Here is a 13,681-nt window from a genome sequence, read left to right on the forward strand (position 1 = left end):
GTCACTCTCCCGTTAGCATCTCTATGCATATACATCCACTTCCGCAACTCGTAAATAGTCCCGGAGCCAGCCATTTTTTTTCTTTCACGTTTTTTGTTGTTGGTGTGTTTAAAATGATGTTCAAACATCCATATTTATAGGAAAATTCGAATCTGGTAGTTGTAATTTTGCTATGAATTTACGACGAAAATTAATTAGGTGGGCAAAAAAAACGTGTAACACCTATGAAGTTGGTGGATTCAAAAATTTCCTCGCTAAATACACGTAAACTATTCCCTCGTAAATACCACGCAAAATTTACGTCGTATTTACGAGGAAATAGTTTTTCCTCGTAAAATACTCGTAAAATTACATCCACTTTACGACGAAACAGTTTTGTCGTTACGTTACGAGGAAATAACGATGACTTTAGTTTTTCACGTAAATTCGTCGTAAATTCGACGCAAATTTACGAGGATTGTTTTTCCTCGTTAATTTTCGTCGTTAAGCATGTGTTTTCTTGTAGTGAAAATCCGAACCCGAACGGGTACCCGGACGTCCTTCCCTAATTGAACCAATAATATACATAAGTATTAAATATATTTTCACTTTATGATATTTTGCTACATATTATATAGCACATTACTAATACCGCTTAGGATTAGCTCTTTTAAATACAAACAACGAACTTACTTAAATATTGTGAAAAGTTTTAGGGAAAAACTTATGTTTCTTTGGGGTATAGCGTAAACCAGTAAAGCGCCCATCCCAACCGTTGAGAATACTTTCTTCTGAAATAAATCCCATGCTTTCCTGTACCCCATTCACGAAATTGGCCACATTTTCTTGTATGGCCTGCTCGAAATACTTCAAGCATAGGATAATGTTTTATTTTAAGATAAGGTTCTATTGCATCCTGGTACCATAAGTCACATACATATTTTGTTCTTCTTTTTCTATTCAGAACAGCGACAAACTCAAAACTAACACTACTATTGTATGGTATAGTTTGTGTTCCCCAATCACGGGTCTCTCGCCCCCAGGAATAACAATGGATTTCAAGAGGAATACCTTCCCAGATGCCGTTAGAAATTACTATGCGGCTAGTTTTGCAAGCTTCATTCAATCCATAACACATAGTAATAACTAACAGAAAAGCTAGAAAATTATTCATTTTGTGATATATGAAGAGTAATGAATTATCAATATGCAGTATTTATAATTCTTTGTGTGGAAAACATTTGTTTTTATTTTTAGATAGTCTATTACTAGCGTCAGCTAATTTTTAAAGCAAACATAACCAAGTAAATAATGAGGAAATTCTCGCAAATACTACATTTAGGATTCTAATAAATATATAAATAAATATTTTAAAAATATAAAATTAGTTTCAAACCTAAGTTTCGATTTTCAAAAAAAAATTTTGAAAAAAAAAATATTATAAAGAAGTTTGAATTTGAAAAAGTATAATTCAAAAAAGAAATATTATTTTGTTTAAATAGTGATGATTATATATATAGAAAACAAAGATATAAGAGTCTTTTGCCACTTAATGAACAATGCATTTTTGAAAATGCTCTTTAGTACAGTAAAGATAAAAAGTACCATCAAAAAAATATTTATAAGAGACAAATATACGTAATTCTAATATTATATGTTTTATAATTTTGTAAGTTAATACATTTTGTGTTGATCAGTGTTTCCATACCCAATCCAAATCTGCAAGTTGATTATTTTGTAATTATGAGGTTTATTTTGCAGTTACATATGAATAGAAGGTTTATTTTGAGATTATCTATAAATATAAAGGCAATTTTGCATTATTTCCTAAAACCCTATAACAAAAAAAAATTCTGTAAAATAGTCATTTTTGCTCAGACGGTTAAATACTAAAATATCTTTAGATTTAGGATATAAAGAATGGTAAATCTCCAAAATAACACATTTCTAAGTTTATGTCACAAAAATAGCTCTCAAAAACTAAAATGACCAAAATAGCATTTTATCTTTTGAAAAATTTGAATTTATTTTATTTTTCAAAATTTGAAATCTTATCCCAAAACCCCACTCCCCAACTCTAAACCCTAAACCCTAAATCCTAAACCCTAAACCCTAAATCCTAAACCCCACCCCTTAACTCTAAACCCTAAACCCTAAACCCTAAATCCTAAACTTCACCCCTTTAACTCTAAACCCTAATGTCTAAATTAATTTATCATTGAGGTATAAGTGTATATTTATCTCTTTTGATAAAACATTAACTGCTATTTTAGTCATTTTTATTCTTAAATGCTATATTTGTGACAAAAATTTTTTTAGTGATATATTATTCATTTTCTCTTTAAAGATAGTAGGTGGAATTTTTAAGATATAATTTTAAATTTTAAAAAATAAAAAATAAATATTAAAAATTTCAAAATAAATTCCGTTGCCGACGAAAAAATCAAAACTCCGGTCTATAGTCGCGACGGAGAAAGGTTCTACTTGCTACAGCTTCACCGGTCGGGTCAACACTGTCGGGTCGGGTCAAACACTGCTGGGTTGTTTCAATTAAAGTTCAGCTTCGAGAATTTTGGCTTCAATTTTGTCGCGGTTTCGTCAAATTGATCGGATCGAATGGAGAAGTCCGTCGTCGTAGTCCGCCGCGAAACCAACGGAGACGACGTCGAGGGACGAGAAGCCCTCTTCGCACAGCTCAAAGCTCTCTCCTTGGAGCTTCTAAGCCTCTCGCAAACCCCTCAAAAGGATCCGGCCGTGATCCCAGAGCTGCTCAGCCTCCTCCGCCGTGCTCCTCCGTCGTCTCTGCAGTCCTTCTTCCAGTAAGTACTCGCCATACATAAAGTCTCCACCTTTGGTTTCGATGTTGATAAAGTTTTTGTTTTTTTTTTCAGCTACACTTTGTTCTCTTCGCTTCTTCTGCTAGACGCTGCAGTAGCTTGCAGGAGTCAAGGAGGAGGTGTTGTTGTTCCTTACAGAGTGAGTGATAAAGTAGCTGAAGGTGTAGTCTCTTGTCTCGAGGAGCTTCTAAAGAAATGCCACGTCGGATCAGTTGATCAGGTGAGTTTGATTTTGAATTAGTTATGGGGGAGGACTGTATGTATGTTATGTTGAATTTGAAAAGTTATCTCCTTTCAGATGGTTGTGATTATGAAGAAGTTGACTAGTGGTGCTGTTTTGACGCCGTCTGAGGCTTCTGAGGAGTTTCGTGAAGGGATCATCAGATGTTTCCGAGCGATGATCTCTGGTTTGGTTCCTTGTTCTGATGATTCCTGCGGATGTAAGGGGACTCTTGGCTGGCCTCAGCTGTCGGATAGAGGAGATTGTCAGACTCAGAAGGTTTCAGAGTTTGGTTTAGAAACGACGGGAGAATGCTTGCTTGCGTTTCTTCAGTCTCACTCTGCTTTGGCTGCTGTGGGTCATTGGCTTTCCATTCTTCTCAAAGTGGCTGATGCAGAGGCTTCACGAGGACATAGAGGAAGTGCACACCTTCGAGTTGAAGCCTTTATGACCTTACGAATACTCGTGGCTAAGGTAACTATTGTATTATGCATACAGGGTTTGATACATTTGTCATTTTTATTGGTATTAAAAAGACAAATCCAATGTTATTGAAACATAAATTTTAAAAAACTCATGAAATTTTCATAAGAGTACTCTAAAATTCACTTGAAAATATAAGCTGGTTTTCAAGTGATTTTAGAGTATTCGAATGGAATTTCTTATTTAAAAAAAAAAATCAAAATCTGATGATTTTAGTTGAGATTTAGAGTGGTTTAAGAAGAAAACATATTAAACTATCCAATCATCTAAAAACTCAATAAGAATCAAATCAACTCAAACTCTACACCATGGTTGTTTTTGTAGATTGGTACTGCTGATGTGTTGGCGTTTTTTCTACCTGGTGTTGTTAGCCAAATTGCCAAAGTGTTGCATGTTTCAAGAGCAATGATTAGCGGAGCTGCAGGAAGCTTTGATGCTTTGGACCAAGCAATTAGATGTTTAGCCGAGTTTCTCATGATAGTCCTTGATGATGAGGCTAATTCATCGTCTATCAGTATTTCTGATGATGATACTAAGTTGCCGAAGCATGAATCTGCACACTCAGTTCTGGACGAACTTCGTTCTCTGACAACAAAATCTCAAGGGCAGAGGACAGAAACTACAAGCCAAGAGATTGTTAAAATCAAGAATGGACAAGAAAAATCGAGTCAGAAACTGAGTGGTGACTCCTTTCGTGTTGAACGTACAAAGGAATGGTTAGAGAACACAACATGTCACGTGAATAAGCTCTTGTGTGAGACGTTTCCTCATGTATGCTATATTTCCCGCTCATCACTTTTGTACTGTCTTTTTTTGTTTGAGTCTGAGCGGTGAATCTTAATTGGTTTCAGATTCTTATTCACCCAGCTGGAAAAATTAGATGGGGGTTTCTAGCAGCAATACGTGGACTGCTATCTAAGACCCCTCGGTCGTTGAAGGGTGCCAGGCTAGTGATGTTGGTAAGTTCATAACTAACAACAACACAATGATGTTAGATACTTGCGACTTGATGGATTTCTTATTTATTATGATGCAGGAATGCGTATGTACTCTGGTTGTTGATGACTCTGATGAAGTCTCTGTAGCAGCCCAGGAAACTCTCGACCACTTATTCTCTGAACGTACAAAGTATCAAGTAGAGAGCGACATAAGCAAGATTTTTACCAGGTATTGTTTCTCTTTGCTGTTATATTGTTTCTTTCCTGTTCAAGCTCAGTGACCTATAAGCGTGTGTTGATGACAGACTACTGGAGAGGCTACCAAAAGTGGTTTTGGGGAATGAGGAATTGCCTGCACTTTCGGTTGTGAAGCAGTTACTTGTAGTCACTTATTACTCTGGTCCTCAGTTTCTGGCGGATCATCTTCAGTCTCCAGTATGTATTCTTTCTCTTATCACGCTCATAGGTTTGGTTGCTTCTTCTAAAAAAAAAAACATGATCTAATAATATTTGGTGCTTCTTAGATAACAGCTAGCAGATTACTGGATACATTTGCTCTCTGTCTGAGCCACAATTCAGCATACACTGGCTCTCTTGAGAAGCTCATCGCAGACAGGCCTACTTCATCGACAGGTTACCTCCCTTCCATCACAGAATTAAAAGTGACCAGTCGCAGCCACGCTGAATCAGATCAAGGAAAGCTGGAGACCAGTAGCTTTGTGTTACCTCGAATGCCGCCTTGGTTCTCGTATGTTGGTAGTCAGAAGCTCTACGAGATGCTCGCTGGTATCCTTAGACTTGTAGGTTTATCCTTAATGGCAGGTGAGTTAATTGTACTGCTGTTAACTTATAGATGAGTCATAGTTAATGATCTCGTTTGTGTGTTTGCTAGGACCTGAAAACGATGGCAGTTTAGCAGTCATCCTGGACATTCCTTTGGGGTTTTTCCGTAGATTGGTTTCAGAAGTTCGTGTAAAAGAGTACAACGGAGAAGACTGGGAAACATGGTGTAATCGAACTGGTTCAGGACAGTTAGTACGCCAGGCGGCAACTGCTGCTTGTATCTTGAACGAGATGATTTTTGGTCTATCAGAACAAGCAACTGATGCTCTCTCAAGACTGCTTCGGAAGAAGTCAAGAAAGGGAAGAGACAACAAACTCTCCTGGGAAGACTCATGGAACAAACGTGCAAAGACTCATCTGATCGATTGCATTGGTAAAATCTTGCACGAGTACCAATCTTCTCAAGTGTGGGATCTCCCAGTGAACCAAACCGATACCACCGATGTTGAACATATTAGTCTGCATTTCTTAAGGGACACTGCAATGCTACACCAAGTTATAATAGAAGGAGTCGGTGTGTTTTCGTTGTGCCTTGGGGAAGATTTTGCTTCGAGTGGGTTTCTTCACTCTTCGCTTTACCTTCTGCTTGAGAGTCTTACGTGTTCAAGCTTCCAAGTTAGAAACGCTTCTGACGCTGTCTTACGTCTTCTTGCTACCACCTCTGGCCATCCCACTGTGAGAGTTTATGATTAACGTTTTTGGATCCAAACACATCACTATACCTATAATTATATATATATTTTTTTTTTTAACTTTCCCTTCTTTTGTTTTGTGTGCAGGTAGGGCATCTGGTTGTAGCAAATGCAGATTATGTTGTTGACTCTATTTGTCGTCAGCTGCGCCACCTGGATCTTAATCCTCATGTTCCAAGTGTTCTCGCTGCTATGCTTTCTTATATTGGAGTTGCTCATGAAATATTGCCTTTGTTGGAGGAACCGGTAAAGCCACATTTTGCAGTGAACTGTTTATATCTTTATCCTTATGTTAAAGAAATTTTTATTTTTCTTGATCTGCAGATGCGATTGGTTTCTCAAGAGCTAGAGATTGTTGGTAGACAGCATCATCCAAATCTTACTCTACCCTTCTTGAAGGTATTAGATTCATTCTTCGGTTCACTAGTTTTCTTGGTCTAACTTTTTGTTGGTGCCACTGATAGGCTGTTGTTGAGATTGTCAAAGCATCTAAGAGCGAGGCTTGTCTATTACCAGACCGGGCCAAGTCATATAGTGACCAGGTTAAGACCAAAGCATCTGATGCAATAACATCGGCGCAAGAGAAGGGTTCAAATTCCGAGGATAAGTTTAATGAAGAAGAATGGGAAAACATACTGCTTGAACTGAATCGTTCTAAAAGATACAGACGCACAGTTGGATCAATCGCCTCTTCTTGTTTAATTGCAGCCACACCTCTTCTTGCATCATCAAATCAAGTTTCATGCTTGGTTGCTCTCGATATAATCGAGGTACAGCAACATTCCCCTTTGGATTGGTTTTTCTGGAACTCAAATTAGTAACTTTCCAATACTACAGGAAGGAATAGTGACACTGGCTAAAGTAGAGGAAGCTTATCGAGCTGAGACAGAAACTAAAGAAACGATGGAAGAAGTCGTTGAGTTTGCTTCACTCTATCAGCTTAAAGACTACATGAATGCCACCGACGATGGAGCAGATGAAAACCGTCTCTTACCTGCTATCAACAAAATCTGGCCATTCTTTGTTGCTTGCATAAGAAACAGAAATCCTGTGGTACAATCTCTCTCTATCTAGAAATCAATCACTAGGCGGTGTTAGGCTCTTTATAGAGGATTTTTGTTTAGACGGGCGCCTAGACGATTTTTAAAATGGTTACACCAATCTCTTAAACAAATCGTTTCAGATTTGATTTGCCGATTTTTAGAACACTACAAATTTCTAAAACCTGCTGCATTTGTTCCACAGGCTGTACGGAGATGCTTGAATGTGATAACCAGAGTCATTCAAACATCTGGAGGAGACTTCTTCTCACGTCGTTTCCGCAACGATGGCCATGACTTCTGGAAGCTTTTAACAACATCTCCCTTCCACGTTATGACGCCAAAACACCTCCGAGAAGAGAACAAATCAGTTCTCAGGCTTCCTTACAGAACCATTTCTGAGTCAGCTTCTTCTTCTTCCATTGCTGAAGTTTCCAGCTTGAAAGTGCAAGCTGCACTTCTCAACATGATCGCTGAGCTTTCCGTAGACAAACGCTGTGCTTCAGCTTTAGATGCAGTTTTGAAAAAAGTTGCAGGCTTGGTCGTTGGGATAGCGTGCAGCGGCGTAACAGGGTTGAGAGAAGCGGCTTTGAATGCGTTGAGAGGTTTGGCTTGCGTTGATTCTGATCTCATTTGGATTCTCTTAGCAGATGTGTATTATTCTCTCAAGAAGAAGAGAGATTTGCCTCTTCCACCTTCTCCTGAGTTTCCAGAGATATCAACGGTTTTGCCTTCACCGGCGGAAGATTCTCCGGCGAGGTTTCTGTACGTTGAGTACGGTGGTCGGAGCTATGGTTTTGAGTTGGAGTTTAGTTCTGTTGAGACCATTTTCAAGAAAATGCAGTCTCTAGTCTTTGTAGATCAAATGCGTTGTTAATAACTCTGCTTGTAAAAACTTTTCTTTCCTTGTGTCAACATTTGAAATTTTATTTGTTATTTATTTCTTTGAAGATTTTGTAGAAGGCACATGCAGTAAATTGTTAAAAGTTAAAAAGGGTGTTAGAGTGTGTTAATGTTAAAAAATGGGGAGATGTGAGATATGCAAGATAGTACAGGGACTTAAATGAAATCACGATCTCTTCTTGCTTCTTTGTACATTTGGAGGCAAGTAATACCAATTTTATAATAAAAAAAAAAATTGGTGTCTACGCACCCTTCCTTGCTCGTGATAAAACCTAAACAAACAAAACGATTAAAAAAATCAATCTAGGCATTCAAAACATCTAATTGCCACATTGAGTAATACATTTTACAATTGCGGAACTTGTTGATAGATTGTTGTTTACAGACTTGTTTGTTGCCGGTCTAAGACACAGCTATACATAAGTTGCTGAGGAAGTATCCCATTGGTCCTTGTGTAAACCAAACACGGTAAGAGACATTTTGAACATTGTTTAAACGAGTGAAAAGAAAACAGATTCTAAACAGGGTCTCGAGTTTTAACAAGTTCCAAAAGTTTATATAAGCAAGAACCACAGTTTTTTTGTCCAACTAGGTAGAAAAGCAAAAGATAGTATTGAGATTCAAAGCCAGGTTTGTTGAGCGGCCCAAGTGAAAGTTTACTCGACTTCAGCCAAGTAATCGTCAATCTCTGCCGGTGTTAGTACCCTGCACATAACCACCTCTTTTCAGACATTGATGGCAATAACAAAGATCCCTTTGATTCTATTAAGTTTGGAAGTATTGAACGTTACCTAAAAACTTTGTCAGCACCAATCTTGCCAATCTCAATATTCTTGCTCGAGATTTCTCCCTCGAAACTGTGAAACAGACGGAGTAAGAAAGACACAAAGGGATGTTAGGTCTTTAGAAAAGTTCTGTAATTTAGAATCAACACAAACAAAGTTTAGTAAAAGAAAATCTCACCCTTCCTTCAGTGTCAATATCGCTGTATGAATGGCATCATCAAGCTCCATATCTTCGGTGTACCTAATAAGAGACTAAGATGACATGACATGCTTCGAAGATCACAAACTTATATCACAAAAAGCAAAATCTTATCACCTCTTCTCGAGAAATGTCTTAGCATTTGAGACATTCTTTCCCATCGCCGAAGCTTTCCATGAGAAATAAGAACCAGACGGATCCACCTAGTGAAAATTGAAATTCTAAAATGGGACGTTTGTAACATAAGCACTATACATATTTTTAGCAAATTGTGTATTGAAGTGAATTATGATCTACATACCTGATACAGCTGAGGACCCTTGTCATCATACCCAGCCACTAGTAGAGAAACTCCAAACGGCCTAACACCACTATTAACAGGAGAAATAAACCAAAATTAGAAGCAAGATTCAGTAGTCTAGTTTATGGATACTTTGCTTTAACAGCATTTTCTCATGCCAAATCCATGATCTAGTATAGTAAGTAACTCTTCTTAAGTAGATTTTGAATAGTACTTACCCCGATTGAGTGAACTCTTGCATAACCGTAGCAGTTTCCCTTACAAGTTGAGTGACAGGGATGGGTTCCTGCAACAATTAATTCTCCTTAGAAGTTGAATTACGAATAAGCAACAAGAGCAAATATTAACAAGAATCATCAATCCAAAGTATATGCTGAATTTTAATTATACATGGATATTACAATACTCCAAGAAAAGTAGATGAGAATAGAGAGGGAGAGATATTTAAGATTACTTTGTACAAGCGGAGGTATTGCTCAGCCTGCTTCCTACTCTTCCGCACAAGAACTCGGAAATCGGGGCCCATACCACTACAGAGAAGCAAATACTAAACTTAGCATTGAACTATAGAGCAAAGGCAACCAATGATAACCCAAAATCCAAATTTCAAGCTATAAAACCAAATCAGTTATCAAACAGATAGCTGAGGGGAAGAACCTGTATACAACTCCAATGTTGGGAGTCAAATGCTGAATCTTTTGAACCTGAAATACAAGTCAGACTTAACATTATAGTTACTAATAAATACACAACCTCCTATGAAAGTTCCAGACCAAATAGCACAGAACATGGTGACCACAGGGAAGAGATAATCAAACTTACAGAGGCTTCATCAACAAGAATAGAGGGAAGCTTCTTCTCAGTAGCAATAACAACTCCGTTTGAAGCTGCATGAAAGAAACCACATTCATATTTATAATTCCTCTTATTTAAAAATTCCATAAGGTAATCATTTATTGTTGACAAACCTACCTTTGATTCCCAAAGATGTTTGGCCTGATCCAACAGCTGTTAGAGCATGTTCTATCTGAACAAGCTTCCCTGAAGGGCTATTTTTTTCACAAACACAACGCAAATCAATCCCTGATCTAAGTGAGCAAAGGAGCTGCATTTTAAATATAAAGACAAGTTCATACCTGAAGGTAGTGAGTGAAAACGAGTACTGACTGTCTCCCATTGCACCTTAAGCTTAGCTCAAAAGTTCTGCAAAATAAAATAAAAAATCTGCTAAATTTAGAACCATAGAACATCCAGCGATCCAGATTCATCAAGATGAACCCAATTAGTAATTACAACTTAGGTCAAAACGAAGTTACGGCTCAGAAACTACACTGAAGCAATTAAATCTAACTAAACCTAGAGATCTCAAAGAACATGTGGAACCAAATCAACTCAGCGATCAAGCATACCTTTGAGGTTACGATCAATGGACGAAGGAGAGACGACGAGAGCGATGTGGGGAGATATAAAAAAGCTTTTAGGTTTCTTGAAGAAAGGGTTGGTGGCACTAACAGGTGAAGGAAAAAAAAAAAAAAGAAAGAAGATTTGCTCGAAACGGCGCCGTTTTATTACATGGCATTGGTTTAATTGAACCGGGTTGGTTTATGTCAAATTAAATTATGGTTTCTTGCAGAAAGGGTTGGTATTATAGGGACAGGTGAAGAAAAAAAAAGATTTAGGAGGGGTTACTGCGCAAAAAAATTCTAGAGAAATTATTAAATTTTGAGATTCTACTGTTATTGTTTATGAATTTTTAAAATCTAAATAGAATCCATTGTTATTGGGGTGATGATTTTTAAATTTCACTCAAAATCCTTTGTTATTGAAAAAGTTTAGTTTTCATTGATTTTAAGATTCTATTAAAATCTATTATTATTGGGATGTAAATTTTCTTTGTTTTTACTCATAGTATTCAACTTTGAGAATATGATCTATACCCATAAAATTTTTGAAATCAATGTAATAAAATACACTCACATACAAAAACTCAAATTGAAGAATGAAATAATATACAATCACAACTTTAACATAATACAATTCACAACTTAAAAAAATAAAAAAAAATATTAAAAAATTAAAATAAAAATTGTAAAAATAGTTTTAAAAAGCATTTTCGAATTTTTTTTTTAAAAAAAAATTCAAAAATAATAATTCAAATTTAAAACATATATTTCGAAATTATATACAAAATATTTTTTATTTTTTATTATTTATATATCTATAAAGCAAGAAGTAGAAATTAAAATTTTTGGTCATTTTATTTCTTGAGATTTTTTTGTGACAAAAACTTTTTAAAAGTTGTATAAGAATTGCCTTAATTGAAATGATTTTATTTCTTTTTTTTTCTCTACCACCATTAATTTCTTACTTTAAAAGTTAATAACAATCGATAGAATTCTATATACAAGTAATGAAAATCTATGTAAAAGAATTTGATAAAATTTGTTAAATTTAGTTAACTTGTAAAATTTTCTCAACTATTAAAATCATCAAATTCTACGGAAATTCATGTTCCAATAAACCCCTTTAACTGTATACGATGCTGTTTTTACTAAGTGGTACTGGTTTAGTTAACCGGATTGGTTTGTATCAAATTACGCCAAAACGCGAAGAGAAACTGTGTCGGGTTTCTATTGAGAAAAAAAAACAAAAAAAATTGGCACATTTGCTCTAGTTTGCATTATATGGTTGATATGGCTTCGACCCTTCTCTCCAGAACTTTCTTGGCTGCTGCAAGCCACGGCTTGATCACTCCTTCTCTTGTTCCCAAAAAGACCCTTAAATTATCTGCCTTTCTGAGTGTAAGTGAGTCGTATTCGAATCTGGTTCCTCTGAGACAAGACAGGAAACCGTTCATAACGTTTTTCAAGTCAGTCAATTAAAGCTTTGACCAAAACTTTTGTGACAGCGCGGTTGTGGCGTTTCACCATTTTCTTTTCGAGGATCCTGTCTGGTACCTTTGTCTTACCAACATCAGTGAGATATTGAGGCAAGGAAGATGGCATAGCAGGTGGATTTGGGCAAAGCTTTAATTGACTGACGTGAAAAACGTTATGAACGGCTGCACCAGGAGGAAGGCGAAGCTTGTATGCAAGAGAGCCCACGCGATCTTCAATTTCATAGGGTCCATAAAAACGTGGTGAAAGCTTGTGGGGGAGACGACGACCTTTGAGGGAATGCTGCCAATAAGGTTGAAGCTTCAAATATACATAGTCTCCAATCTGAAATACGCGGTCCGAGAGATGAGAATCTGCATATTGTTTCATTCTGTTTTGAGCTGGCAGAAGATGAAACTTCATCATGTCAATAAGCTCCTCTCTGCGTTGTAAAAACATGTCGACTGTGGCAGAAGGACTTTCTCCTGGTAAGTACGGTAGATGAACCGGCGGCGGCTGTCCATAGATAATCTCTAAAGGTGAGCTACGAATCGCTGTGTGGTAAGTGGTATTGTACCACTATTCAGCCAACGGCAACCATTCACTCCATGTATGAGGTGAATCAGACGTCATGCAATGTAGATACGTCTCCAACGTTTTGTTAGTGACCTCAGTTTGTCCGTCGGATTGAGGATGATAAGCGGTGGAAAAATTCAGGTTGACGCCATGAACCCGAAACATCTCTCTCCAAACATCGCTGAGAAAAGTAGGATCACGATCGCTGGTAATGTCTTTGGGCATTCCGTGTAAACGAAAGACCTGATCCAGATACAACTTTGCAACATCCATAGCAGTGCAAGGGTGAGATAAAGCGAGAAAATGAGCATTCTTGCTTAGTCGGTCGACGACAACTAAGATACAATGTTTTCCAGCTGATGGTGGAAGACCTTCGACGAAGTCGAGACTGATAGACTCCCAAGCACCCGCGGGTACCGGAAGAGGCTGGAGAAGTCCAGGTTTGGCGTTCTTTTGACACACCGGACAATTTCGAACATAATTCTGAACTTCCAAACTCATCTTTGGCCAATAGAATAATGTCTTGATACGATGTAGAGTTGAATCGCGCCCTGAGTGACCTCCCACTGCAGAGTCATGCAACCATTTAAATATGTGGAGCTTGACAGATGGATCATTACCTACGACAAGCTTGCCTCTGCGACGGAGTTCCCCGTTAACGAATGAGTAAGAAGAGTGTGACGCAGGCTTGGTTTCTCCGAGATTAGTTGTTTAAGTGTAGGGTCTGTATCCCACAGAAGCTTCAGTTCCTCATAGAATCCGTTATGAATCTGGGAGAGTGTGAGCCGAAGAAATTGAGAGCCGGATACTCTGGAGAGCGCATCTGCTGCAACGTTCTCTTTGCCTTGTTTGTACTGTATTTCAAAAGTATAACCCATTAGTTTAGATAACCACATGTTGGAACGGCGTTGTGATCTTCTGTTCCAGAAGGAATTTTAAGCTCTTTTGATCTGTCCAGATAATGAACTTGGTATGAGCCAAATATGGGTTCCATGTCTGGACGGCGTGA

At 37.5% G+C, this 13,681-nt stretch overlaps 2 protein-coding genes across 6 annotated transcripts; one reads left to right on the forward strand and one right to left on the reverse strand.

Annotated features, from left to right (window-relative positions):
* Positions 1-2,405: 2,405 nt before the first annotated feature.
* On the forward strand, positions 2,406-8,045 carry LOC106327533 (TELO2-interacting protein 1 homolog). 2 transcript variants are annotated; one of them, XM_013765694.1, is made up of 15 exons: positions 2,406-2,518; positions 2,571-2,798; positions 2,871-3,036; positions 3,115-3,510; positions 3,844-4,290; positions 4,371-4,478; positions 4,556-4,686; positions 4,763-4,892; positions 4,982-5,279; positions 5,350-5,975; positions 6,080-6,238; positions 6,317-6,391; positions 6,457-6,762; positions 6,830-7,045; positions 7,238-8,045. In XM_013765694.1, the coding sequence occupies exons 2-15, from the start codon at positions 2,596-2,598 to the stop codon at positions 7,907-7,909; spliced, it is 3,933 nt and encodes a 1,310-aa protein (XP_013621148.1). In that variant the 5' UTR covers positions 2,406-2,518; positions 2,571-2,595; the 3' UTR covers positions 7,910-8,045. The 2 variants fall into 2 exon arrangements, with proteins under 2 accessions (XP_013621148.1, XP_013621149.1); XM_013765695.1 differs by lacking the exons at positions 2,406-2,518; positions 2,571-2,798 and having other exon boundaries at positions 2,957-3,036; positions 3,101-3,510.
* A 362-nt stretch (positions 8,046-8,407) lies between these two features.
* LOC106324735 (proteasome subunit alpha type-2-A) lies at positions 8,408-10,740 on the reverse strand. Of its 4 annotated transcripts, none has more exons than XM_013762706.1 (12): positions 10,630-10,740; positions 10,357-10,423; positions 10,193-10,269; positions 10,043-10,107; positions 9,878-9,924; positions 9,675-9,750; positions 9,439-9,506; positions 9,221-9,290; positions 9,037-9,122; positions 8,899-8,961; positions 8,727-8,792; positions 8,408-8,640 (listed from the first exon to the last, which is right to left on the reverse strand). In XM_013762706.1, the coding sequence occupies exons 2-12, from the start codon at positions 10,395-10,397 to the stop codon at positions 8,592-8,594; spliced, it is 708 nt and encodes a 235-aa protein (XP_013618160.1). In that variant the 5' UTR covers positions 10,398-10,423; positions 10,630-10,740; the 3' UTR covers positions 8,408-8,591. The 4 variants fall into 4 exon arrangements, with proteins under 4 accessions (XP_013618160.1, XP_013618164.1, XP_013618163.1 ...); XM_013762710.1 differs by having other exon boundaries at positions 10,357-10,408; positions 10,630-10,733; XM_013762709.1 differs by having other exon boundaries at positions 10,357-10,413; positions 10,630-10,730.
* Positions 10,741-13,681: the final 2,941 nt, after the last annotated feature.

The sequence above is a fragment of the Brassica oleracea genome, chromosome C2, assembly GCF_000695525.1.
Source record: "Brassica oleracea var. oleracea cultivar TO1000 chromosome C2, BOL, whole genome shotgun sequence".
Lineage (NCBI taxonomy): Eukaryota > Viridiplantae > Streptophyta > Magnoliopsida > Brassicales > Brassicaceae > Brassica > Brassica oleracea.